The sequence below is a fragment of the Geotrypetes seraphini genome, chromosome 5 (assembly GCF_902459505.1).
Source record: "Geotrypetes seraphini chromosome 5, aGeoSer1.1, whole genome shotgun sequence".
In the NCBI taxonomy this organism is placed as follows: Eukaryota; Metazoa; Chordata; class Amphibia; order Gymnophiona; family Dermophiidae; genus Geotrypetes; species Geotrypetes seraphini.
Window position 1 is genome coordinate 47,248,844 of NC_047088.1, and position 24,316 is coordinate 47,273,159.

A 24,316-nucleotide genomic window follows, 5' to 3' on the forward strand; every position below is an offset into this window, starting at 1 on the left:
GCCTTGGGTGAATCTAATATTTATTTATATTTATTTAAAATATGTGTTAGTCGCCTAAGACCTAGGTGGCTTCCATAAATACATACATAATCAATTAAAACAACATAACAAAACATTAAATTTATAAAAGAGGTTAATAAATCCCAATAAATAAATAATAGGAATAATGGAAAATAGGGCCATATTACTGCTATGCTAAAAGTGGTCTCAGTGTGCAGGAAAAACCCACACTGGGGATAGCGAAGTCCACTTTTTATTACCCTTTAGTAAAAGGGCCCTTAGGAAATAAAAACACAAAGGGGGGGGGGAGTCTTTTACTAAGGTGCGCTAGCCGATGTAGCGTGCGCTAAATATTAGGGTGTGTAAATGCTAACGCGGCCATAGAATATAATGGGTGCGTTAGCATTTAGCGTGCTCTAAATCGGCTGGCGCGCCTTAGTAAAAGGACCTCAAAATTGATTTACTCTGTGCTGATCTATGAATTAGCATTCAAATAGTCAATTTCTGCATGTTAAGAAGTTCTAATACAGCAGCTTTGTTAGACAGCCGATGTACCGTTTTTAATTACTTTGTATGTTGATTGTAAACTGTCTAGATTTTACAGGTAGCCTCTAAGAAAATGGCTATATTTTCTTATATTAGTTTACCGGGATCAGATCTCTAAACGTGCTATAACCATACATAGAAACCGGTATAGAGTGTTTTCAAATAGCTTCAATAGAGTATGAGTATGCCTCAGCCCCCACCACTCCACCGCTGTGCTAGCTCTTGCCTGCGGAGAGATTTATGTGGCACTTCATCATTGGCCGCTCATAATCATTTTAAACCTACTAGTGTTATTTTTTTCAAAATCTTTTATGCCTATGTTTTTTTTGTATTTTCTTATGCATATCTATAAAAAACTTCTTAGCTGTAAAACTCAAATGTGCTTAATTGTACTTAGCTTATATTGCATAGCTAAATCCAGCCAACGCCGGGGAGTTTAACCCTAAGTTGCTGAGTTTAGCTGAGTCTTAGCTGAGTTTTACAGCTAAGAAGTTTTTTATAGATATGCATAAGAAAATACAAAAAAAAACATAGACATAAAAGATTTTGAAAAAAATAACACTAGTAGGTTTAAAATGATTATGAGCGGCCAATGATGAAGTGCCACATAAATCTCTCCGCAGGCAAGAGCTAGCACAGCGGTGGAGTGGTGGGGGCTGAGGCATACTCATACTCTATTGAAGCTATTTGAAAACACTCTATACCGGTTTCTATGTATGGTTATAGATTTTACAGGTGGCATATAAATATTTCAATTTAGTTAATTAATTAACACCAATGTATGATACAAACTGAATAAAAAAAAAAAAAAAGGTTGGTAAATCAAAGAGAAAGGCTAAAAACATGAAAAGGACATTTCCCCCTCTGTACATCCCTAGAAATGAGCTTTCAAATAACTAAACGCTGATATCTCTTTGGCAATTCAATATGCCTTCAGAGATAAATGAAAAAAGGACTCCCTAATGATCCTTGTAAGTGGTTTGCTTCCTATCTGAAACCATTGGGGGGGGTCGTATTCCTGCGTTAATTGAGTTTGTTGGTTTTTAGACTCTGCCATGTGCTGTATCTAACAAACTGCAATGGTAATTCTTGTTCTCGCTTCAGAAACAATTACAACAACTATACATGATGCTTTTCCGCAGCTGATGAAGAAGATGAGGGGTATAATTACAGTGGGCTGCTGTATATTCTTATTTTTTCTTGGTCTCGTTTGTGTCACGCAGGTACAGTAAAGAAAATCTCAGCATTTGGTTAACTTAAATGGAGACTATTGCATACTTCAGTCCGTTAAATGCAAGAAATTATCTTACAAATGTGCCTCACTCCATTTTAAACTTCTTTATTCACAAATTTTTTATAGATCCTCAGAGGGCCACCACGCACTCAAATGTATTTCATAGTGCGGGCTTTATGCACCCTTTCGTCACTGGACCTGATTTTTTAGTTAAGTGTAACATTTTAGTGTTATGACTAAAGTATAGGTATTCTTAAAGTACTTAGCTTTTAGTTGACGCTAGTCGGGAGGGTAGAAACATAAATGTCCAACATGTTTCGCCCGTCTGTCTCACAGGGCTTTATCAAGGCTCCCTCTCCCTAAAAAAGTTTACAAATAAGTCGAGTCATAAACAGGTTTCCTAAGTATCTATACCTTAACCGTAAACCTATATTTATCATTCTTATTTATCTTTAAAACTGATGATTCCTTACCGTTCGGTAACAACTTTCTCCAACCACTGCGTCATTGACGAAATGGCGGTCACGTATTTAGTCAGCTGTTATATACGCTATCATCACGACGACGTCCCGTTTTCTAAGGGACGTCATAGTGTGACGTAAAGTTTACCTACTGGCTTATCCTTAGTGATTAGGATAAGCCAGTAGGTAAACTTTACGTCACACTATGACGTCCCTTAGAAAACGGGACGTCGTCGTGATGATAGCGTATATAACAGCTGACTAAATACGTGACCGCCATTTCGTCAATGACGCAGTGGTTGGAGAAAGTTGTTACCGAACGGTAAGGAATCATCAGTTTTAAAGATAAATAAGAATGATAAATATAGGTTTACGGTTAAGGTATAGATACTTAGGAAACCTGTTTATGACTCGACTTATTTGTAAACTTTTTTAGGGAGAGGGAGCCTTGATAAAGCCCTGTGAGACAGACGGGCGAAACATGTTGGACATTTATGTTTCTACCCTCCCGACTAGCGTCAACTAAAAGCTAAGTACTTTAAGAATACCTATACTTTAGTCATAACACTAAAATGTTACACTTAACTAAAAAATCAGGTCCAGTGACGAAAGGGTGCATAAAGCCCGCACTATGAAATACATTTGAGTGCGTGGTGGCCCTCTGAGGATCTATAAAAAATTTGTGAATAAAGAAGTTTAAAATGGAGTGAGGCACATTTGTAAGATAATTTCTTGCATTTAACGGACTGACGCAGGTACAGTATGCATGTCCTACCTGCTCTACGTTGCTTTTTGATTTGTTCAGTGGTTAATATACAGTTGTTTTCTCTGTTTCTGCTCCTCAACCTAGTCCTACCAGATTTTCAGGATGTCTTCAATAAATATGCATGAGATATATTTGCATGCACCGCTTCCTTGGTGTATACATCTCTCACATGCATATTCACTGTGGATTTGCATAAAGGTGATTTGCATACACTGCCTCCATTTCATGCATATTTATTGTGGCTATCCCAGTAGCCTAATGGGACCAGGTGTGCCTCTAGGACTGGATTGAGAAGGACTGTTCTATGTCATGCACAGAGGTCCCGGAGTACTCCCTTGCCGGTCAGGTTTTCAGGATTTGCGTACACTGCCTCGATTATATGCAAATGTCTTTCATACATATTCATTGTGGAAATCTTGAAAACCTGACGGGCCAGGGGGTACTCCAGGACCCAGTTGAGAAACACTGGATTAGAACATTAACCCCCTCTTTTACAAAGGTGCGCTATACTTTTTAGCACACGCTACACATGCGTTAAACGCTAACATGTGCATGTTATCCTATGGACGCGTTAGCGGTTAGCGCACGTGTTGATTTAGTGCGCGCTAAAATGCTTAGTGCACCTATGCAAAAAAGGGCCAAAGTTACAATCCGGGAGATAATCTCAGTCGTGTGTATGGGCTAAGTTTCACTCGGGGCTGGTCTGAGGGTATATAGTGTCCTAGGTGAACCTTCATCCATTTGCGAAGAGGGAGTGGAAAATATGAAAAAGGATCTGCAAAAGTTAGAGGAATGGTCTAATGCCTGGCAACTAAAATTCAATGCAAAGAAATGCAGAGTAATGCATTTGGGGATTAATAATAGGAAGGAACCGTATATGCTGGGAGGAGAGAAGCTGATATGCACGGACGGAGAGAGGGACCTTGGGGTGATAGTGTCCGAAGATCTAAAGGCGAAAAAACAGTGTGATAAGGCAGTGGCTGCTGCCAGAAGGATTCTGGGCTGTATAAAGAGAGGCGTAGTCAGTAGAAGGAAGAAGGTGTTGATGCCCCTGTACAGGTCATTGGTGAGGCCCCACTTGGAGTATTGTGTTCAGTTTTGGAGACCGTATCTGGCGAAAGACATAAGAAGACTTGAGGCGGTCCAGAGGAGGGCGACGAAAATGATAGGAGGCTTGCGCCAGAAGACGTATGAGGAGAGACTGGAAGACCTGAATATGTATACCCTAGAGGAAAGGAGAGACAGGGGAGATATGATTCAGACGTTCAAATACTTAAAGGGTATTAACGTAGAACAAAATCTTTTCCAGAGAAAGGAAAATGGTAAAACCAGAGGACATAATTTGAGGTTGAGGGGTGGTAGATTCAGGGGCAATGTTAGGAAATTCTACTTTACAGAGAGGGTGGTGGATGCCTGGAATGCGCTCCCGAGAGAGGTGGTGGAGAGTAAAACTGTGACTGAGTTCAAAGAAGCGTGGGATGAACACAGAAGATTTAGAATCAAAAAATAATATTAAATATTGAACTAGGCCAGTTACTGGGCAGACTTGCACGGTCTGTGTCTGTATATGGCCGTTTGGTGGAGGATGGGCTGGGGAGGGCTTCAATGGCTGGGAGGGTGTAGATGGGCTGGAGTAAGTCTTAACAGAGATTTTGGCAGTTGGAACTCAAGCACAGTACCGGGTAAAGCTTTGGATTCTCGCCCAGAAATAGCTAAGAAGAAAAAAAAAAAAATTTAAATTGAATCAGGTTGGGCAGACTGGATGGACCATTCGGGTCTTTATCTGCCGTCATCTACTATGTTACTATGTTATGTTACTATGCCTTCCTCCCTTTTATTTATTTTATTTTTTATTTATTCATGATTTACTATGCTACTTTTATTCTCCCCCCCCCTTTTACAAAGCTATACAGCAAAAGTCCTGAAGCCCTTTAAATTTCTATGGGCTTTAACCACAGCGGCATCTACCAGCACAGCTTTGTGAAAAGGCGGGGGGTGGGGGGGGGCTGTTAGGCAGAACTAAGTGGTTCTTAGACTAGGGGCTTGATTCTATATACGGTGTCTATATTGGTAGGTGCCTTTGGAAAAGGTACCTTCTGCATGTCATTCAAAATTAGGCGCCATTTGTAAAATCGTTCCTAGCAGTGACTAACTCAACTTAGGCGCCAGTAGGATATTTTCCCCATTATTTCCTCTTTCTTTTAATTCCTATTGTTTTCAGTCTACAAGGAATATACATAAATTTAAATTAATGTTCCCTTCCATTAAAGGGATTCAAACTTTAGGTAGGCTTTCACATTCTCTGCCATTCACTATGGTCAAAATTTGGAATGAGCTTCCGTCAGTTATTGGAACTCTCTGTTCGCTGACTTGTTTTAGAAAAACCTTGAAAACGTATCTATTTACAAAATATCTTACTGATAATTGATAGAATTCCCTAGCCGATAACTCTCTGTCGATATTTACGGATTCTTCCTTTTTTTGACTGTTTATCTATGGTCTTCAAACAATGTACCAGTTCGAGTCCCTCTGGGAATGACCCAGTATATAAGACTAACGATTAGATTAGATAATATTAGATGGTGGAATATTAGGCCAAGGTTGTCGTGGCTTAATTTACACATACCCTCTCCCCTCCCCCCCCCCTTTTATCAAGCTACACTAGAAGTTTTTAGGGGGTAAGTGTTCAGGCATGCAGTCAGGAATTTAATTAATTAAAATGATGTATTTTTTATTTGTTTGTTTCTCTTAAAGGCAGGAATTTATTGGGTTGATCTCATTGACCATTTTTGTGCTGGTTGGGGCATCCTGATTGCAGCTGTTTTGGAGTTAGTAGGAATCTGCTGGATTTATGGTAAGTAGTACGCTAGCAGCTGGTAGAGTATAACAGGAAAATACAAATCATTTTCTATGAGATCAGTTTTATTTAAAAACACATAACTTCTCAATCACCACTGTCCTCAACAGTGTATAATATAGCATATGATACAACCATAAAACAAACATGAAAACAAAGCTTGACACCTTAGATACAGTGGCATAGCGAGGGTAGGAGGAATTCTGCGGTGGCACACCCCCATGCCTTCCTCTTCTCCCCCATCCTTCTCCTTCCACACACCCCTGCTCCTTCTCCGCCCCTCATGCCATACTTGCACCCTCCGTTCCCCTCCCCCCGTACCTCTTTACATTTTCACCAGCACAAGCAGCTTCTCTGATCTGCTGCTCATGCCGGATTTGGCTTTAGTTCTGATGTCACTTCCTGGTCCCACGACCAAGAAGTAATATCAGAGGGAAGCCAGGCTGGCATGAGCAACAGGCCATGGAAGTTGCTTGCACTGGTGAAGATTTAAAGAAGTCTGGGGGGAGGGGAGGGAGGGTACAAGCATGGCATGGGGCGGTGGAAAGGTGCCAGCACCCCCATCAAGATGGCACCCATGGTGGTCCGCCACCACTGCCTAGATAAAACATCATCCGTGTCCCCCTCTTCTCTGCTGTACTCTCCTTCCAGGTGACCAGCATTCCATTTCCACTCACTCCCCTTCCCTCAGTGGCAAGCATAGACTCCCATCCACCATTTTCTTTTCTATCCTGTGTCCAGGATTTCGTCCCTGCCCTGCCACTGCTGTTCCCTGTCCATGTCACAATTAGAAGCAGTGCTGTCATGGGGACCGTAAGCATAGGCCCATGCTCAAGTGCAGCTGCATCTCACTCTGTCTCTCCAAAACATGATGTCAGCAGTGCATGAGCACAGGTCTTTGTTTAAATGTCCCATGCTGGCACTGTGGCCATAATTCTATAAAAAGTGCTTAAGACATAGGCACTGAGGAATGCGGGTGATATTGCATGACACCATCAACAAAATATTCCCTATATAAATGCATTTTTGAAAGCAAATTGCTGCCATTGAAAAGTGACTTCAGTTCATTTTTAATGGTGTTGCTTTTCTTCCATGAACCAGGGGGAAACCGATTCATTAAAGATATAGAAATGATGATTGGTGAGAAGAACTTTTGCTTCTGGCTGTGGTGGAGGGCCTGCTGGTTTGTCATTACGCCTTTCCTGTTACTGGTAAGTTGGTATTCTTAAAATGACAATTTAATGTGCATCATGGTTTATGTTTGGCCCATCCTCTAATTAAAAAAGAAGTAGATAACATAAGAACATAAGATTTGCCGCTGCTGGGTCAGACCAGTGGTCCATCATGCCCAGCAGTCCGCTCACGCGGCAGCCCTTAGGTCAAAGACCAGTGCCCTGATTGAGTCTAGCCTTACTTGTGTATGTTCTGTTCCAGTAGGAACTTATCCAACCTTTTCTTGAATCCCTAAAGGATGCTTTTCCCTATAACAGCCTCTGGAAGAGCGTTCCAGGTTTCTACCACTCTCTGAGTGAAGAAGAACTTCCTTACGTTTGTACAGAATCTTTTCCCTTCTAACTTTAGCGAGTGCCCTCTCATTCTCTTTACCTTATAGAGGGTGAACAGTCTTTTTCTACTAAGTCAATTTTCTTCAAAATCTTGAATGTTTCAATCATGTCCCCTCTCAGTCTTCTCTTTTCAAAGGAGAAGAGGCCCAATTTCTCTAGCCTCTCGTTGAACGGCAACTCCCCCAGTCCCTTAACCATTTTTGTCACTCTTCTCTGGACCCTTTCGAGTACTACTATGTCCATGTACGGCGACTAGTGTTGGACGCAGTATTCCAGGTGGGGGCGTACTATGGCTTGGTACAACGGCATGATAACCTTTTCAGATCTATTCATGATCCCCTTCTTAATCATTCCTAGCATTCTGTTCACCCTTTTCGCCGCCACCGCACATTGCGCGGACGGTTTCAATGACTTGTCTACAAGTACTCCCAAGACTCTTTCTTAGGGACTCTCTCCGAGTATAGCACCGGACATCCTGTATTTGTGCAAATGATTTTTGTTACCAACATGCATTACCTTGCACTTATCCACGTTGAACCTCATTTGCCATTTTGCGGCCCATTCCTCGAGTGTATTTATGTCTCTTTGTAGGTCTTTGCAATCCTTCTGTGTTCTCACTACTCTGAATAACTTTGTATCGTCTGCAAATTTAATCACCTCACTAGTTGTGCCAATTTCTAGGTCGTGTATAAATATGTTGAAGAGCCCAATTCCGAGCACCGAACCCTGGTTTGCACTCTGAAGACCACCCAAGCTGCAGTTTTAATGCTCTCCTCAACATATGTGCATGAGATACATAGTATATGATCAATACCCGGCTAGTAGATTGTTAATATTTTGATCTCTCATCAAATGCACAAACAATAAATGTGAGCAGCATATATCTTCAATATAACCAATGCAATCTTCTACTTTGGTCATCAGATGTGTTTTCCATTTCTTGATCACTTTTAATCAGCAGAAATATGTGCACAGCTTAGGTAATGATTTCAAAGTTTTAATCATTACTTCGCACTCCTCATTGACATAATTTTATATGTTTTACTTATACATTTTGTTTAGGCATTTAGGTATTGTGTGCTCAGTTCTTCTATGCTGGCTGGGGAAGAACTGAGCACACAGATAAGTGCTTTTTAAGCGTATTTAATAATTGAACATTATGATAATACTTAAATAAAATGCCTAAACAAAACAAATGAATGAAATGTATAAGTTTATTTGATGAGATATATAGCATATATATAGATATATAGCTCATAATCGAAAGAGAAATATATCCAAAAACCGACCTAAGTCGGCACTTGGACGAACATTTCTCAAAAACGTCCAAGTGTCGATACCAAAAACGGTTTTGGACATATTTCTAAACGACCTAGGCCTTCATAATGCTGTTGAATGACCAAAGTTAAACGGGGCGTTTCAGGAGGAGTGTCGAGGGCGGGAGTTGGGCAGGACGTGGGCCAGCTTAGACTTAGTCTTACAGCATGTATAACTGAAAGTTATACAGCCACCGATCGACGGAACTTGAACGTTGTTACAGACCCCCAAGACAACTGGAAGACATGGACGCAGAATTAATTGAAGACATAGAGAATATCACTCTACGAGGAGAAGCTGTACTGCTAGGGGACTTCAATATGCCTGATGCAGACTGGAACTCATTTTCAGCGACAACCAGCGATAGCAGGAGGCTCTTAACCTCCATAAAGGGAGCACGTCTCAAACAAATGGTAACGGAGCCCACTAGGGCCCAGGCGATCCTCGACCTGGTACTCACCAACGGGGAAAGCGTTTCAGAGGTCTCAGTAGGAGATACGCTAGCCTCCAGCGACCACAATATAGTATGGTTCAACCTTAGGAAAGGCTTCCTTAGATCAAACACGAAAACAAAGGTACTCAATTTCCGGGGCACAGACTTCGCACGCATGGGAGATTTCGTCCATCAGACGCTGCAGGACCAAGCAGAGACCGATGATGTAGAAGCTAAGTGGTTAACACTGAAATCAACCATACATGAAGCAACTAGCCGCTTCATAAAATCAGTAAATGAACGACAAAGAAACAATAAACCCCAATGGTTCAACGCGGAGATCTCGCACCTCATTAAGGAGAAGAAAAAAGTGTTTCTCTCCTACAAGCGCACGGAGAAAAGAGAGGCAAAAGTAGAATATAGGACCAGGTCTACAGCGGTCAAAATGGCAGTTAGGGAGGCAAAACTTCGAGTGGAAGAAATTCTGGCAAAAAACATTAAAAAGGGGGACAAATCCTTCTTCAGGTATATTAGTGACAGAAAAAGGAACACAGGCGGGATAGTACGCCTTAGAAGACCGGACGGAAGTTACGTGGAAGCAGATTCCGATAAAGCCGAACTACTGAATGAATACTTCTGCTCAGTCTTCACCTGTGAGGCACCGGGACACGGTCCCCAGTTGAAGGCAACACAAAGCACAGAAGACCCGTTTCAGAATTTTGAGTTCACACCAGGTGAAGTTTACAGTGAACTGGCAAGACTCAAGGTGAACAAAGCCATGGGACCAGACAATTTGCACCCAAGAATGCTCAGAGAATTGAGCGATGTCCTGGCGAAACCGTTGGCTGAGCTATTCAATCTCTCCCTAAGTAAGGGGAAAGTTCCCCTGGACTGGAAATTAGCTAATGTCGTTCTTCTGCATAAAAAGGGTTGCAGGGCAGAGGCTGCGAATTATAGACCGGTGAGTCTCACATCAATAGTGTGCAAACTCATGGAAACACTAATTAAAAGCAAATTGGACACGATCTTGAATGAAGGGAATCTTCGGGATCCCAGTCAGCATGGATTCACCAAGGGTAGGTCCTGCCAATCCAATCTCATCAGCTTCTTTGACTGGGTAACAAGAAAGTTGGACTTGGGAGAGTCTTTGGACGTCGTGTACCTGGATTTCAGGAAAGCTTTTGACAGTGTCCCACACCGCAGGCTGCTAAGCAAGATGGAATCGATGGGGTTAGGAGAGACACTAACTGCATGGGTCAATGATTGGCTGAGTGGCAGACTTCAGAGGGTGGTGGTTAATGGTACCCTCTCTAAAACATCAGAGGTGACCAGTGGAGTGCCGCAGGGCTCGGTCCTGGGTCCACTCCTTTTCAACATATTCATAGGGGATCTGACTCAAGGGCTTCAAGGTAAAATAACACTATTCTCCGATGACGCCAAACTATGTAATATAGTAAGTGAATGCAGTTTACAGAATTATATGGCGCAGGACCTGCTTACATTGGAAAGTTGGTCCTCAACCTGGCAACTAGGCTTCAATGCTAAGAAATGTAAGGTCATGCACCTTGGAAGCGGAAATCCATGCAGGACGTACTTCTTGAACGGAGAAACTTTAACTAGGACTTCAGCAGAACGAGATTTAGGAGTAATCATCAGTGCAGACATGAAAACTGTCAATTAGATGGAGAAGGCTTCATCTAAGGCAAGGCAGATATTGGGTTGTATCAATAGAAGTTTCGTCAGCCGAAAGCCTGAAGTCATAATGCTGTTGTACAGGGCCATGGTGAGACCTCATCTGGAGTACTGTGTGCAATTCTGGAGGCCACATTACAGTAAAGATGTGCGCAGAATTGAATCGGTTCAACGGACGGCCACTAGGATGATCTCGGGGCTCAAGGGTCTCTCGTACGAAGAGAGACTGAACAAATTGCAGCTCTACACTCTTGAGGAATGTAGGAAGAGGGGAGACATGATCGAAACATTTAAGTACCTCACGGGACTTGTCGAAGTGGAAGATGATATTTTCTTTCTCAAGGGACCCTCGGCCACAAGAGGGCACCCGCTCAAACTCAGGGGCGGAAAATTTCATGGCGACACCAGAAAGTATTTCTTCACAGAGTGAGTGGTTGATCATTGGAACAAGCTTCCAGTGCAGGTGATCGAGGCAGACAGAGTGCCAGACTTTAAGAATAAATGGGATACCCATGTGGGATCCCTACGAGGGTCAAGATAAGGAAATTGGGTCATTAGGGCATAGACAGGGGGTGGGTAAGCAGAGTGGGCAGACTTGATGGGCTGTAGCCCTTTTCTGCCGTCATCTTCTATGTTTCTATGTTGTGACTTAGATCATATAAGTAGCTCCTGCAGCCATAAGGGCTACTAGGGTGGTAGATAAGTGGGTCTAGGGGATTCTGGAGGTGGTTTGGGGGGCTCACCATAACCTATAAGGGAGCTGTAGGGAGAAGAAGACATGGCACCCTTTTTTGTGAAGTTTACAGCAGTGCCTTGTAAGGTACCCCACTATTTAGGTGTCATGTCTGGGTGTGCAGTCCATCACTTTGCAGACCCCTCCCACATCCAACAGGGCTTGTTCTAGGCATTTTGGACTTGGACGAAAAGTTGGACAAAAACGTGGTATAAAGATGAACAATTTAGCGGTTTGGACGATCAGATCGGCAGGACGTATAATTAGACGATTTTAGAAACAAAAAAAAGTTGGACGTATTTTTCGAAAATGTGTCTTAAGCTGTTTTAAACTTTGGACGACTTGTGAGATGGATGTAAACGGACTTAGATGTCCCTTTCGATTATGCCCCTCCATATATATATATATAGTATACACGGTGCTAAAACTGCATACCCAATTTCCACTCATAATTTAAAATTAGCACCCATAATTGGGTGTAAATAATCAATTAGTAGCATTTATTGGCATTGACTAAAATTTAGATGCATATTTTTAGGCATCAGAATCCACATGTAAACTTTATGCGTGGATTCACAAAGGGGGCACAGACATGGGAGGACTGAAGGCGTTCCTGGGATTTACGCACAGTTTTGTAGAATAAGGGAGATTTGTGCATAATTTAGACGCAAGAATTTGCACCAGGTTTTACTTGGTGTAAATTCTCACACCTAAAATTGGGTGTTTATTCTAGTGCCAAACGCTATTCTATAAATGGCATCCAATTCTGAGCACATTTATAAAACCAAACAAAGGGAAAGCAGAAGTCTTGCTTCAATATATAACAAATAAACAGAAAAGAAAAGCTAGATGTCTAAGTCAGCCAACAATTACATTTATTGGCATAAAAACTCCCAGTATAGTTACTTGGCTTGATAAAAGAGCCATAATCTAAGGTCCCGACTAGGATCTCAGTTTTGGCAATCTGGAATGTCTTCTTCAGGGCACAAACAAGTAACAAATACTGACTTACTATAAAAATATATTAATAATATTTTAATAGTGTCAAATAAACAATTTGTGTTGGTGTCTCCAGGAAGCACATTTATAGAACAGCACTTAACATGAAATTTTATCGGCACTGATTTTTCAGTGCCATATATACAATTTTGGCCTGAATGCAAACTCCGAGCAAAGGTTTGAAATCATGAAGCGTAAAAAGCACCAAGGGCCTTGCAGAATGGGATACCGTATTTTCACGTAGATAACGCGCACCCGTGTAAAACGCGCACACGGGTATAGCGCGCGAAAAACACAAATTTATGTACAGAAATTTTTATATACCGCGCACACCCATATACCGCGCATGCTGCCCGACTCTCCTTTCGCCCGCCCCGACTCTCCTCTCCCCCTTGAAGTCCTGTCCCCACCCTGAAAGCCTGATGCCCCCCCCGACGTCCGATTCACCCCCCCCCCGCAGGACACGATCGAGGCAAGAGGGAGCTCAAGCCCTCTTGCCCCAGCCAACCGCGGCACCCCCGACACGATCGGGGCAAGAGGGAGTTCAAGCCCTCTTGCCCCAGCCAACCGCGGCACCCCCGACACGATCGGGGCAAGAGGGAGCTCAAGCCCTCTTGCACCCCCGACTCCCTGACACGATCGGGGCAAAAGGGAGCCCAAGCCCTCTTGCCCCGCCGACTCCTCAACTCCCCGACAATATCGGGCTAGGAGGGAGCCCAAGTCCTCCTGGCCCTGGCGACCCCCCCCCCCGCTAGTTGTTCGGGCCAGGAGGGAGCCCAAGTCCTCCTGGCCACGGCGACCCCCTACCCCCACCCCGCACTACATTACGGGCAGGAGGGATCCCAGGCCCTCCTGCCCTCGACGCAAACCCCCCTCCCCCCAACGACCGCCCCCCCCCAAGAACCTCCGACCGCCCCCCCAGCCGACCCGCGACCCCCCTGGCCGACCACCACGACACCCCCATCCCCCCTTCCCCGTACCTTAGTGTAGTTGGCCGGACAGACGGGAGCCAAACTCGCCTGTCCGGCAGGCAGCCAACAACGGAATGAGGCCGGATTGGCCCATCCGTCCCAAAGCTCCGCCTAATGGTGGGGCCTAAGGCGCCTGGGCCAATCAGAATAGGCCCGGGAGCCTAGGTCCCACCTGGGGGCGGGGCCTGAGGCACATGGACCCAACCCGACCATGTGCCCAAGGCCCCGCCCCCAGGAGGGACCTAAGGCTCCCGGGCCTATTCTGATTGGCCCAGGCGCCTTAGGCCCCACCATTAGGTGGAGCTTTGGGACGGATGGGCCAATCCGGCCTCATTCCGTTGTTGGCTGCCTGCCGGACAGGCGAGTTTGGCTCCCGTCTGTCCGGCCAACTACACTAAGGTACGGGGAAGGGGGGATGGGGGGGTCGTGGTGGTCGGCCAGGGGGGTCGCGGGTCGGCTGGGGGGGCGGTCGGAGGTTCTTGGGGGGGCGGTCGTTGGGGGGAGGGGGGTTTGCGTCGAGGGCAGGAGGGCCTGGGATCCCTCCTGCCCGTAATGTAGTGTGGGGGGGGGGTAGGGGGTCGCCGTGGCCAGGAGGGTTTGGGCTCCCTCCTGGCCCGAACAACTAGCGGGGGGGGGGGGTCGCCAGGGCCAGGAGGACTTGGGCTCCCTCCTGGCCCGATATTGTCGGGGAGTTGAGGAGTCGGCGGGGCAAGAGGGCTTGGGCTCCCTTTTGCCCCGATCGTGTCAGGGAGTCGGGGGGGCAAGAGGGCTTGAGCTCCCTCTTGCCCCGATCATGTCGGGGGTGCCGCGGTTGGCTGGGGCAAGAGGGCTTGAGCTCCCTCTTGCCCCGATCGTGTCCTGCGGGGGGGAGGGGGGGTGAATCAGACGTCGGGGGGGAACTATTTTAAAAAAAATTTTGTACAACGCGCTCACGCGTATAACACGCAAGGGTATGCGCGGTACGTAAAAACCACGTATAACGCGCGCGTTATATGCGAGAAAATACGGTAGTTAAATTCTCTTTATTTGATGACCCAACATGCTTCACTTTTTGACGTGTGCCTTGATTGCCTCTTCTTGATGATCCTAATGTTTGTTTTGGGAGGCGTGGACGTAGAAATCAACGCAGTAAATTCACAGTGCCTTTGTGAGAAAGAAAGAGCTTGGTACACAAATGGATGTTACAAAATGTCAAAAAAAAAGGTCTACTAGTCAGAGAAAAGCAGACTAGAGGCCCCTTTTGCAAAACCGCAGTAGCAATGTTGCTGCATTGAATGCGCCGAAGCCCAGAGGAATTGAATGGGTTTCAGTGCATGTACCGCAGCAGTAGTGCTACCATAGGAGTCCTAAGTGAACTTTTAAAAGACATTTACAGAGGCATTAAAATAAAAAAAAAACCACGAGATTTAATTTTCTAAAAGCCTCCCAGAGATAGAAAATAATGCTTATCTGTATAATCACAGATTTCTGTAATTTATAGCAGTACTGAAATTTCTTTAAAACCTTAATTCTTTTTGATCTTAGCAGTCTCCTCCTTCCCTGTTGGTTTTCCAGCCCGAAGCCAATGGCATTATACCCCAAAATTCAATGCCAGGCCATATCCAGGCTCCAACATTGAATTTTCAGCTATACGGAGCCAGCAAAAGCATAGCCGGTTAATTGGTACATTATTCCATATATTCCTACTAGAAGTTTGAGATCAGAGGACAAAAACCTGCTAGTAATTCCATCACTTAGCATAATAAATACAAGACAAGATACGATCTTTGCGGTTACAGCGCCCAGAATATGGAACTTCTTACCATCATTTATTAAGGAAGAAAAATCACTAATGGCTCCTTTTACTAAGCTGCGCTAGCAGTTTTAGCATGCGCTAAGCGCATGCTGAATTGCTGTGTGCGCTAGATGCTAATGCCACCATTGAGCTGGGATTAGTTTATGGCACGTAGCACGGGGTCAGCGTGCACTAATCTGCAGCGCACACTAAAAATGCTAGCGCACCTTAGGGCTCCTTTTACAAAGGTGCGCTAGCATTTTTAGTGCACGCACCAGATTAGCACGTACTATAGCGTGCGCTAGCCGAAAAACTACCGCCGGCTCAAGAGGCGGTAGTGGCTAGTGCGCACGGCATTTTAGCGCACGCTATTCCGCGCGTTAAGGCCCTAACGCACCTTTATAAAAGGAGCCCTAAGTAAATTTAAAGGACTGTTAAAATTACATTACATTAAAGATTTCCATTCCGCCATTACCTTGCGGTTCAAGGCGGATTACAAAAGAGATGAAAAACGTTGGGTTACAATGGAAGAACATTTGTCCTTTCTAAAGAGGTAAAGAGTAGGTTATGTAGTTTCTGTGTGGCGGGAACAGGGGGGAGGGAGGATGGTAAGTTTGAAGTTAGGGCTGTTTCAGGAATTTCTTGAAGAGTATAGTTTTTATTTCTTTTCTGAACATCTTGTAGTTTGGTGTCGTTATCAGTAGATTGGAGATTTGGTTATCTAGTTTAGCTGCTTGAGTGGTTGTACAAAGATGCCTTCGAGACCTAATTGTCGGATTCTCCTTTGACCCCCAATCTCTGTAGAACCTCACGTCTCCTCTTTCTTAGGTTCCGAGAAATTAAAAAAACAACAAAAAAAACCTCTTAATGTTCTCTTAATACTTTTAAAAATGTTATACCCTCCCTTTGTCTCCTTTACCATGCTTATTGTGGTGACGGGACTAAATCGCGCGAGACAACGGTACGTAGACAACTGAGCGCAAGGTTGACGGCACGCCGAAGAAAAGCACTATTTTAAAGGGCTCCGACGGGATGTGTGGGGGGGGCGTGGGGGGAACCCCCCCACTTTACTTAACAGACATTGCGCTGGCGTTGTGGGAGTTTGGGGGGTTGTAACTCCCCTCATTATACTTAAAACTGAACTTTTTCCCTAAAAAACACGCAAAAAGTTTGGTTTCAAGTATAATGAGGGGGATTACAACCCCCCCAACCTCCCACAACGCCAGCGCGATGTCTGTTAAGTAAAATAGGGGTGTTCCCCACCAACACCCCCCGTTGGAACCCTTTAAAATAGTTCTTTTCTTCGGCGCGCCGTCAACCTTGCACTCAGTTGTCGGCGCGCCGTTGTCTCGCGCGATTTTGTCTATGAACCCTTATTGTAGTTCCCCCTACTTACTCTACGTATGAGCTCGTAATGTTTGTGTGTTTGTTGTAGTTAATAACTAAGGCCCTGTTTTTAATTGTAAATCGCTTTGAATTTATGATATTGCGATACATCAAAATTTTAATAAAACTTGAAAAAACCTTGAAACTTGGCACTTAACAGGTTACCAAGAACCAGCTAAGTGCTAACTCTGCCACTGAAACCCCCCCCCCAGAATAGCTGGTTTTGTCTTGGGCACTAACTCGGCATGCTCAACAGCACTATCTGGTTAAGTGCCACCGAATATGCCCAGTTAAGTACAGACAGGCACTTTAAATGGCTAGGAAGGAACTTTTAGGCAGTAGGTATCATCATTGCATAATGAGGGAGTGGGGGGATGAGAGATCCTCCACTTCTTTTATTGCTAACTCTCCCCCACTCCCCCCAAAGGAATGTGGTTTCTGTCTCCACAGCATCCTCAAATCTAGTCTCTCCTATGTATCAGTATGCAGCAATGGCACTGAGTCACCAACCCACTTCCAGTTATATTGTCCTTAGTTATGATCAGCCTCAAAAATAAGTGTAATAACTTTATATGTGATCTTTTTTTTTTTTTTTTTAATTTACAGGGAATTTTGATCTGGTCTTTGATAACTTTTCATGCACCAAAGCATGGTAATGTAGAATATCCCACCTGGGGAACAGCCCTGGGCTGGTGTATGATCGGCTTCTGCATCCTCTGGATTCCCATCTTTGCCATAGCAAACTTTATCAAAGCTGAAGGCAGCTTCTCCCAGGTAAGCTTCTAACTGAGTAATAATCCCTAGATCAGTCCAGGAGAAATACCTAGCCAGTTCTGATTTTCAGGAAGCAGATAATGAAAATGCATGAAATAGATTTACAAACAATTGGCTGAAAATGCATGCAAAAATGTCTCATGTTTCTTAATAGTCAATATCTAGAAAGTGAGGTTTGCCTCTATGACTGAGCTGGGAAGCACAAAGAGACAGAGAAAAAAATCCTTCTTAGGTTTTAAAATAATCCAGTTATCAGATCCAAAGTATGTCCAATTTGATGGGTTGGAATCATAAGAGGTAGTAGTTAGAGCCCACCTGGTACGCCAGAAGGAGTCGGACACGACTTGGAAGCGGAACTGAGACAGGAATGCAGGACTGGAAGTGTAACAATGATGGGGGACTTCAACTACCCGGGAATAGACTGGAGTACGGGTCACTCCAACTGCACTAGGGAAACAGGATTTGTAGAAGCTGTGAGGGACTGCTTCATGGAGCAACTAGTCAAAGAACCGACGCGAGGGGGTGCTACTCTTGACCTCATCCTAAACGGATTAGGGGGGCCTGCAAGAGGGGTATAAGTGGGAGGACCACTAGGTAACAGTGATCACAACGCGATCAGATTCACATTAGAAAGGGGGACACCCATAGTAAGGAGGACCGCAACAACTGCGCTCAACTTCAAGAAAGGGAAATGTTGCTATGAGGGAAATGGTGGGGAGGAAGCTCAGAAACATCTTTAGGATGGAGACTGTGGGAAGCGCCTGGACCCTATTCAGGGACACCCTGCAGGAAGCACAAAGAATGTACGTCCCCAGTTTCAGGAAAGGCTGCAAGAACAAGCGATCAAAGGACCCGGTTTGGATGTCAACTGAAGTAAAGAGGGCAATAAATGACAAAAAAGTATCCTTCCGGAGATGGAAAAAGGACCCAACGGAGGAAAATCACCAGGCGCACAGGAAATGCCAAAAGGAATGCCACCGAGAGGTTAGAAAAGCGAAATGGGAATACGAAGAGGGGCTGGCCAGGGAGGCGAAAAACTTCAAGGCATTCTTCAGTTACGTAAAGGGGAAGCGACCAGCGAGAGAGGAGGTGGGGCCGTTGGACGATGGGGATAGGAAGGGAGTGATTAAGGAGGATAAAGAGGTAGCTGAGAGATTGAACATGTTCTTCTCGTCGGTTTTCACGAGCGAAGACACATTTAATATACCGGACTCAGAGGAGCTCATGAGTGAGGAACAGGCCGAAAAATTGGAGCACATAGAGGTAAGTAAGGAGGATGTCCTCAAACAGATAGACAGGTTAAAATGCGGTAAATCACCGGGCCCGGATGGGATCCACCCAAGGGTTCTGAAGGAACTAAGACAAGAAATAGCGGGCACAATCCAGCATGCTTGCAACCTATCCTTGAAAACTGGTGAGGTACCAGAGGCGAATGTCACACCTATCTTCAAGAAGGGATCAAGGGGTGACCCCGGGAACTACAGGCCGGTGAGCCTGACTTCAATTATAGGGAAGATGGTGGAAGCTATGATCAAGGACGGCATTTGCGAGCACATCGAGAGGAATGGCCTACTGAGAACAAGCCAGCACGGATTCTGTAAGGGAAGGTCGTGCCTAACGAACCTTCTGTACTTCTTTGAGGGAATAAGCAGTCGGGTGGACAATGGGGAACCCATAGACATCATTTACCTCGATTTTCAAAAGGCTTTCGACAAGGTGCCACATGAAAGGCTGCTTAGGAAGCTGTGGAACCACGGGGTGGGAGGGGATGTGCACAGATGGATCAAGCACTGGTTGTCGGGTAGACTGAAGAGGGTTGGAGTGAAGGGCCAATATTCTGACTGGCGGGAAGTCACAAGCGGTGTGCCAAGGGATCGGTGCTGGGGCCATTACTCTTCAACATATTTATCAATGACCTGGAAAAGGAGGCTAAGTGCGAGGTTATAAAATTTGCAGACGATACCAAACTGTGCGGCAGAGTTAGGTCCAGGGAGGAGTGTGAGGACCTGCAAAGGGACCTGGAGAAGCTGGAAGACTGGGCAAACAAATGGCAAATGCGCTTTAACGTGGAAAAATGCAAGGTCACGCATATAGGGAAAAAGAACCCGTTGTTCAACTACAAATTGGGGGGGGGGGCATTGTTGAGAGACAGCAGACTTGAGAGAGACTTGGGTGTGCTGGTGGATGCATCACTGAAGCCATCTGCACAGTGCGCAGCAGCCTCAAAAAAAGCCAACAGGATGCTGGGCATCATAAAGAGGGGCATAACAACCAGGATGCGGGAAGTCATCATGCCATTGTATCGAGCGATGGTGCGTCCACATCTGGAATACTGCGTTCAGTATTGGTCGCCGCACCTCAAGAAGGACATGGCGGTACTTGAGAGCGTCCAAAGGAGAGCAACGAAACTGGTAAAAGGGCTGGAACACTGCCCATACGCCGAGAGGTTGGATAGGCTGGGGCTCTTCTCTCTGGAAAAAAGGAGGCTCAGGGGAGATATGATAGAGACCTTCAAGATCATGAGGGGCATAGAGAAGGTGGATAGGGACAGATTCTTCAGACTGAAGGCGACAACAAGTACGAGGGGGCATTCGGAGAAACTGAAGGGAGATAGGTTCAAAACAAATGCAAGGAAGTTTTTTTTCACCCAAAGGGTCGTGGACACTTGGAATGCGCTACCGGAGGAAGTGATCAGGCAGAGTACGGTACAGGGATTCAAACAGGGATTGGACGGATTCCTGAGGGATAAAGGGATCGTGGGATACTGAGGGAGGAGCTGGGATGTAACACAAGTATAGAAAGCTAACCAGGTAATAAGTATAGAAACCCAACCAGGTCGTGCATGTGCAAGACCGGAGGGTTAGGACTTCGATGGGAAGATAGGACTTCAATGAGAAACCAAGGTGGCAAGGGAGCCCCTTCTGGTGATTCAGACAGGTCGTGACCTGTTTGGGCCGCCGCGGGAGCGGACTGCCGGGCAGGATGGACCTTTGGTCTGACCCGGCGGAGGCACTGCTTATGTTCTTATGTTCTTAATTCAGAAATGATGTAAATTCTGACATCTTATTATCTATTGTGTCTTCCAAATATAGATTATAATCACCTACAAGTCCCAAGCCAACCAGCCAGCCAGCCCCAAGGCAGCTAGTCAGTCCCAAGGCAGCCCCCATGCACCTTTTTTTTTTTTTTTTTTTGCATCCTGGCTACAAGCACGCTTTCCACGCTCCTGCCTCGGTTCTCCTGCTCTCTTCCAGCAGCGGCACTCCGAATGGCACTCCTAACTCACAGCAGCCATTTGGAGTGCAATGCGGGACTAGGCAGGCAGGCAAAAAGCACACGCCTGCCTTGTGTACCACTGTGCTACTGCTACTGCCGGAAGAGAGCACGGGAACTGAGGCAGAAGCGCGCTGGTAGCTGAAATGCAAAAAAAAGGTAGGAGGGGTATTTTTAATATACACTCCTTAAGACACACCCTTATTTCCACTCCCTTTTTGGGGGTGGAAAAAGTGTGTCTTATGGAGCAAAAAATACGGTATTAACCTGTGTATCTAATACAATTGAGTTTAAAATTCTGCCTTGATTTCTAATAAATCTCCTTGTTGACCAAGGTCTATTAACATAGATCACTTCAATGTTAGGCACTGCTGGTGAATAGTCAGTTAAAATTTGTGTGCCTCTGGTGTGCTTAAATTCCTTATTAAATCAATATCTATCAACAGATATTACTGGAATATTAAATAATAAAACTTCATCATTAAAGGAGTGTAGCCCTAAAACCACAACAAGGCCAAGAATAAAAAACCAAAATCATGTAATTGTTTCTTTTAGATATATTTCAAACTAAATATAAAATAAGAAACTAACATTCAGTAAGGCTACCTATCTATAAAGCAAATCATAAAAATAATATGTACAGTGGTACCTTGGATTACGAGCATAATCCGTTCCAGGAGCATGCTCGTAATCCAAAATGCTCGTTTATCACAGTGAGTTTCCCCATAGGAAATAATGGAAACTCGTTTTGATGCGTTCCCCCCCCCCAAGAACCGGCATTGCTCCCCCCGAAGGCCCCCCCCCCCGCAATCCGGCCCCCCCCCCTGCAATCCGGCACCCTCCCGACATGATTGGGCACCCCCCCCCGACACGATCCGACATCCCCCCGACACAATTGGGCATCCCACCCGCCGCTTCTTACCCTCATCTGGGCACTCTTGAAAATCGGCTTCCTCCTCTGCTGGGCCATGAGCATCTGAGCATGCTCAAGGCCTGCGAGTTCACGTTCAGAACGTGAACTCGCAGGCCTTGAGCATGCTCAGATGCTCAAGGCCCAGCAGAGGAGAAGGCCGATTTTCAAGAGTGCCCAAATGAGGGTAAGAAGCGGCGGGTGCTGCCTAATTGTGTCGGGGGGGGTCGGATTGTAGCAGGGGAGTGCCCAATCGTGTCGGAGGGTCGAATCGTGGTGGGGGGGTCGGATCGTGGCGAGGGGGTGCTGGATCGCAGGGGGGGGTGCTCATAAATCGAGCCATGCTCGGTTTCCGAGGCACCGATTTTGCAAATGTTTTGCTCGTCTTGCAAAACACTCGCAAACCGGTGCACTCGTAAACCGAGGTACCACTGTAATTCCAATTAAAATTATTGTCCCAAAAAACAGTGCAAATATTGCAAATGTTACAAGACAGATTACCTTGGTCAATTTGGTCAGCATGAAAGGCTGGACAAAGAACTCTTTGGCATGACCATTTGATAGGGCTCGCTGGTGGAAGAGGCCCACCTATTGGTTGGCCCTCTTGTAGTGATGGTAACATTAGCATCTAACATCAGGACTCTAGGGGGAATGGCTTAATGCTAATGTAGATTCTCAGAGCAAAGTTTTTTTTACTCATGACAATAACATAGAAACGTACTCCAGTCTAATGTGGAATTTCTCAGTAACATCAGAACCTGTTTGTTGCTTTACAGCGTTTTTGCAAAATTTTCAGACCAGCTTCTAACTGGGGCCCAGCTTTGGAACAACACCGAGGAAAGAGATATAGCCATGTGGTGGATAATAAGAAGATAAACCCAGATCTAGAAATACCATCCATCGATCGTTATATCACGGGTTACGATAACAAGGCCTTCTCTTAGAGCAATCGTTCATAGTTTACAACTACAATAATTATTTTTACAAGAGAATTTGTGGAAAAGCTTTTTTTTAAAAAAAAACAAACAACTTGCATATTTATTAATGCATTCAGTAAACAGAGATATCCAGTGTATATATGTGTGTATATATATGTATATTTGTAAATAAATAAATAAATATTTTACCAAATAAAGCTATGTTAATTTGATATTTTAGAACCACAGAGCAAACTAAGGTGTTGTATTTGCACTTACCTTTGTGATGGTAATGCAAGAAGTGGTAAACATTTGTTTTTATATTGTTTGTTTCCAGCCTGACAATTTCTGCTCTCCTTTAAGCCTGAGAAAAGTGTAAAATGCCTTTATACTTTGATTCCTACCAACAATACAATTAAAAAGAAAACATTTATAAAATACAGCATGTTTGTACTATTAAAACAAGTAAGGGTGATCCTAGAAATGGCTGCTTCTAGCGTCCATGTCAGGCCAAAGAGGAAAACGATTTTCAATTCAACAACTTAGGCCCTCTTTTACTAAGGTGCGCTAACTGATTAGCGAGCGCTAATTGATTTAGCGCATGCTAAATGCTAATGCATGCGTGTTAGTCTATGGCCACGTTAGTGTTTAGCGCAAGCTAATTTGATTAGCGTGCTAATTGGTTAGCGCACCTTAGTAAAAGAGGGGGTTAATCTATGTTACGTGTCTGGCATATAAAGCTCAGGGGTGGGGTTTTGTCTTTCTAGGGCAGGGGTAGGCAGTTCCGGTTATCGAGAGCCGGAGCCAGGTCAGGTTTTTAGCATATCCACAATAAATATGCATGAGATAGATTTGCATCTCAAGGAAGCAGTGCATGCAAATCTATCTCGTACATATTCATTGTGGATATCCTGAAAACCTGACCTGGCTCCGGCTCTTGAGGACCGGAATTGCCTACCTCTGTCCTAGGATTTGCTGTTCATTCTGAATACATAAAACACTAGAGGTTTATTTACTGAGGCGCCTTAGCTGTGAATGTGGCAGTTAACATAGTAACATAGTAGATGACGGCAGATAAAGACCCGAATGGTCCATCCAGTCTGCCCAACCTGATTCAATTTAAAAATTTTTTTTTTTTTTTTTTTTTTTTTTCTTCTTAGCTATTTCTGGGCGAGAATCCAAAGCTTTACCCGGTACTGTGCTTGGGTTCCAACTGCCGAAATCTCTGTTAAGACTTACTCCAGCCCATCTACACCCTCCCAGCCATTGAAGCCCTCCCCTGCCCATCCTCCTCCAAATGGCCATACACAGACACAGACCGTACAAGTCTGCCCAGTAACTGGCCTAGTTCAATCTTTAATATTATTTTCTGATTCTAAATCTTCTGTGTTCATCCCACGCTTCTTTGAACTCAGTCACAGTTTTACTCTCCACCACCTCTCCCGGGAGCGCATTCCAGGCATCCACCACCCTCTCCGTAAAGTAGAATTTCCTAACATTGCCCCTGAATCTACCACCCCTCAACCTCAAATTATGTCCTCTGGTTTTACCATTTTCCTTTCTCTGGAAAAGATTTTGTTCTACGTTAATACCCTTTAAGTATTTGAACGTCTGAATCATATCTCCCCTGTCTCTCCTCTCCTCCAGGGTATACATATTCAGGGCTTCCAGTCTCTCCTCATATGTCTTCTGGTGCAAGCCTCCTATC

The 24,316-nt window shown here is 44.8% G+C and overlaps 1 protein-coding gene across 2 annotated transcripts in view; it reads left to right on the forward strand.

Annotated features, from left to right (window-relative positions):
- The window catches only part of SLC6A14 (solute carrier family 6 member 14), a 95,016-nt gene extending 72,190 nt beyond the window's left edge, over positions 1-22,826 (forward strand). For both annotated transcript variants that reach the window (XM_033944144.1, XM_033944143.1), the window contains exons 10-14: positions 1,651-1,769; positions 5,762-5,861; positions 6,966-7,075; positions 17,341-17,508; positions 22,468-22,826. In XM_033944144.1, the coding sequence (XP_033800035.1) occupies positions 1,651-1,769; positions 5,762-5,861; positions 6,966-7,075; positions 17,341-17,508; positions 22,468-22,635 (665 nt within the window). In that variant the 3' untranslated portion in view covers positions 22,636-22,826. The remainder of the gene's footprint in view (positions 1-1,650; positions 1,770-5,761; positions 5,862-6,965; positions 7,076-17,340; positions 17,509-22,467) is intronic.
- Positions 22,827-24,316: the final 1,490 nt, after the last annotated feature.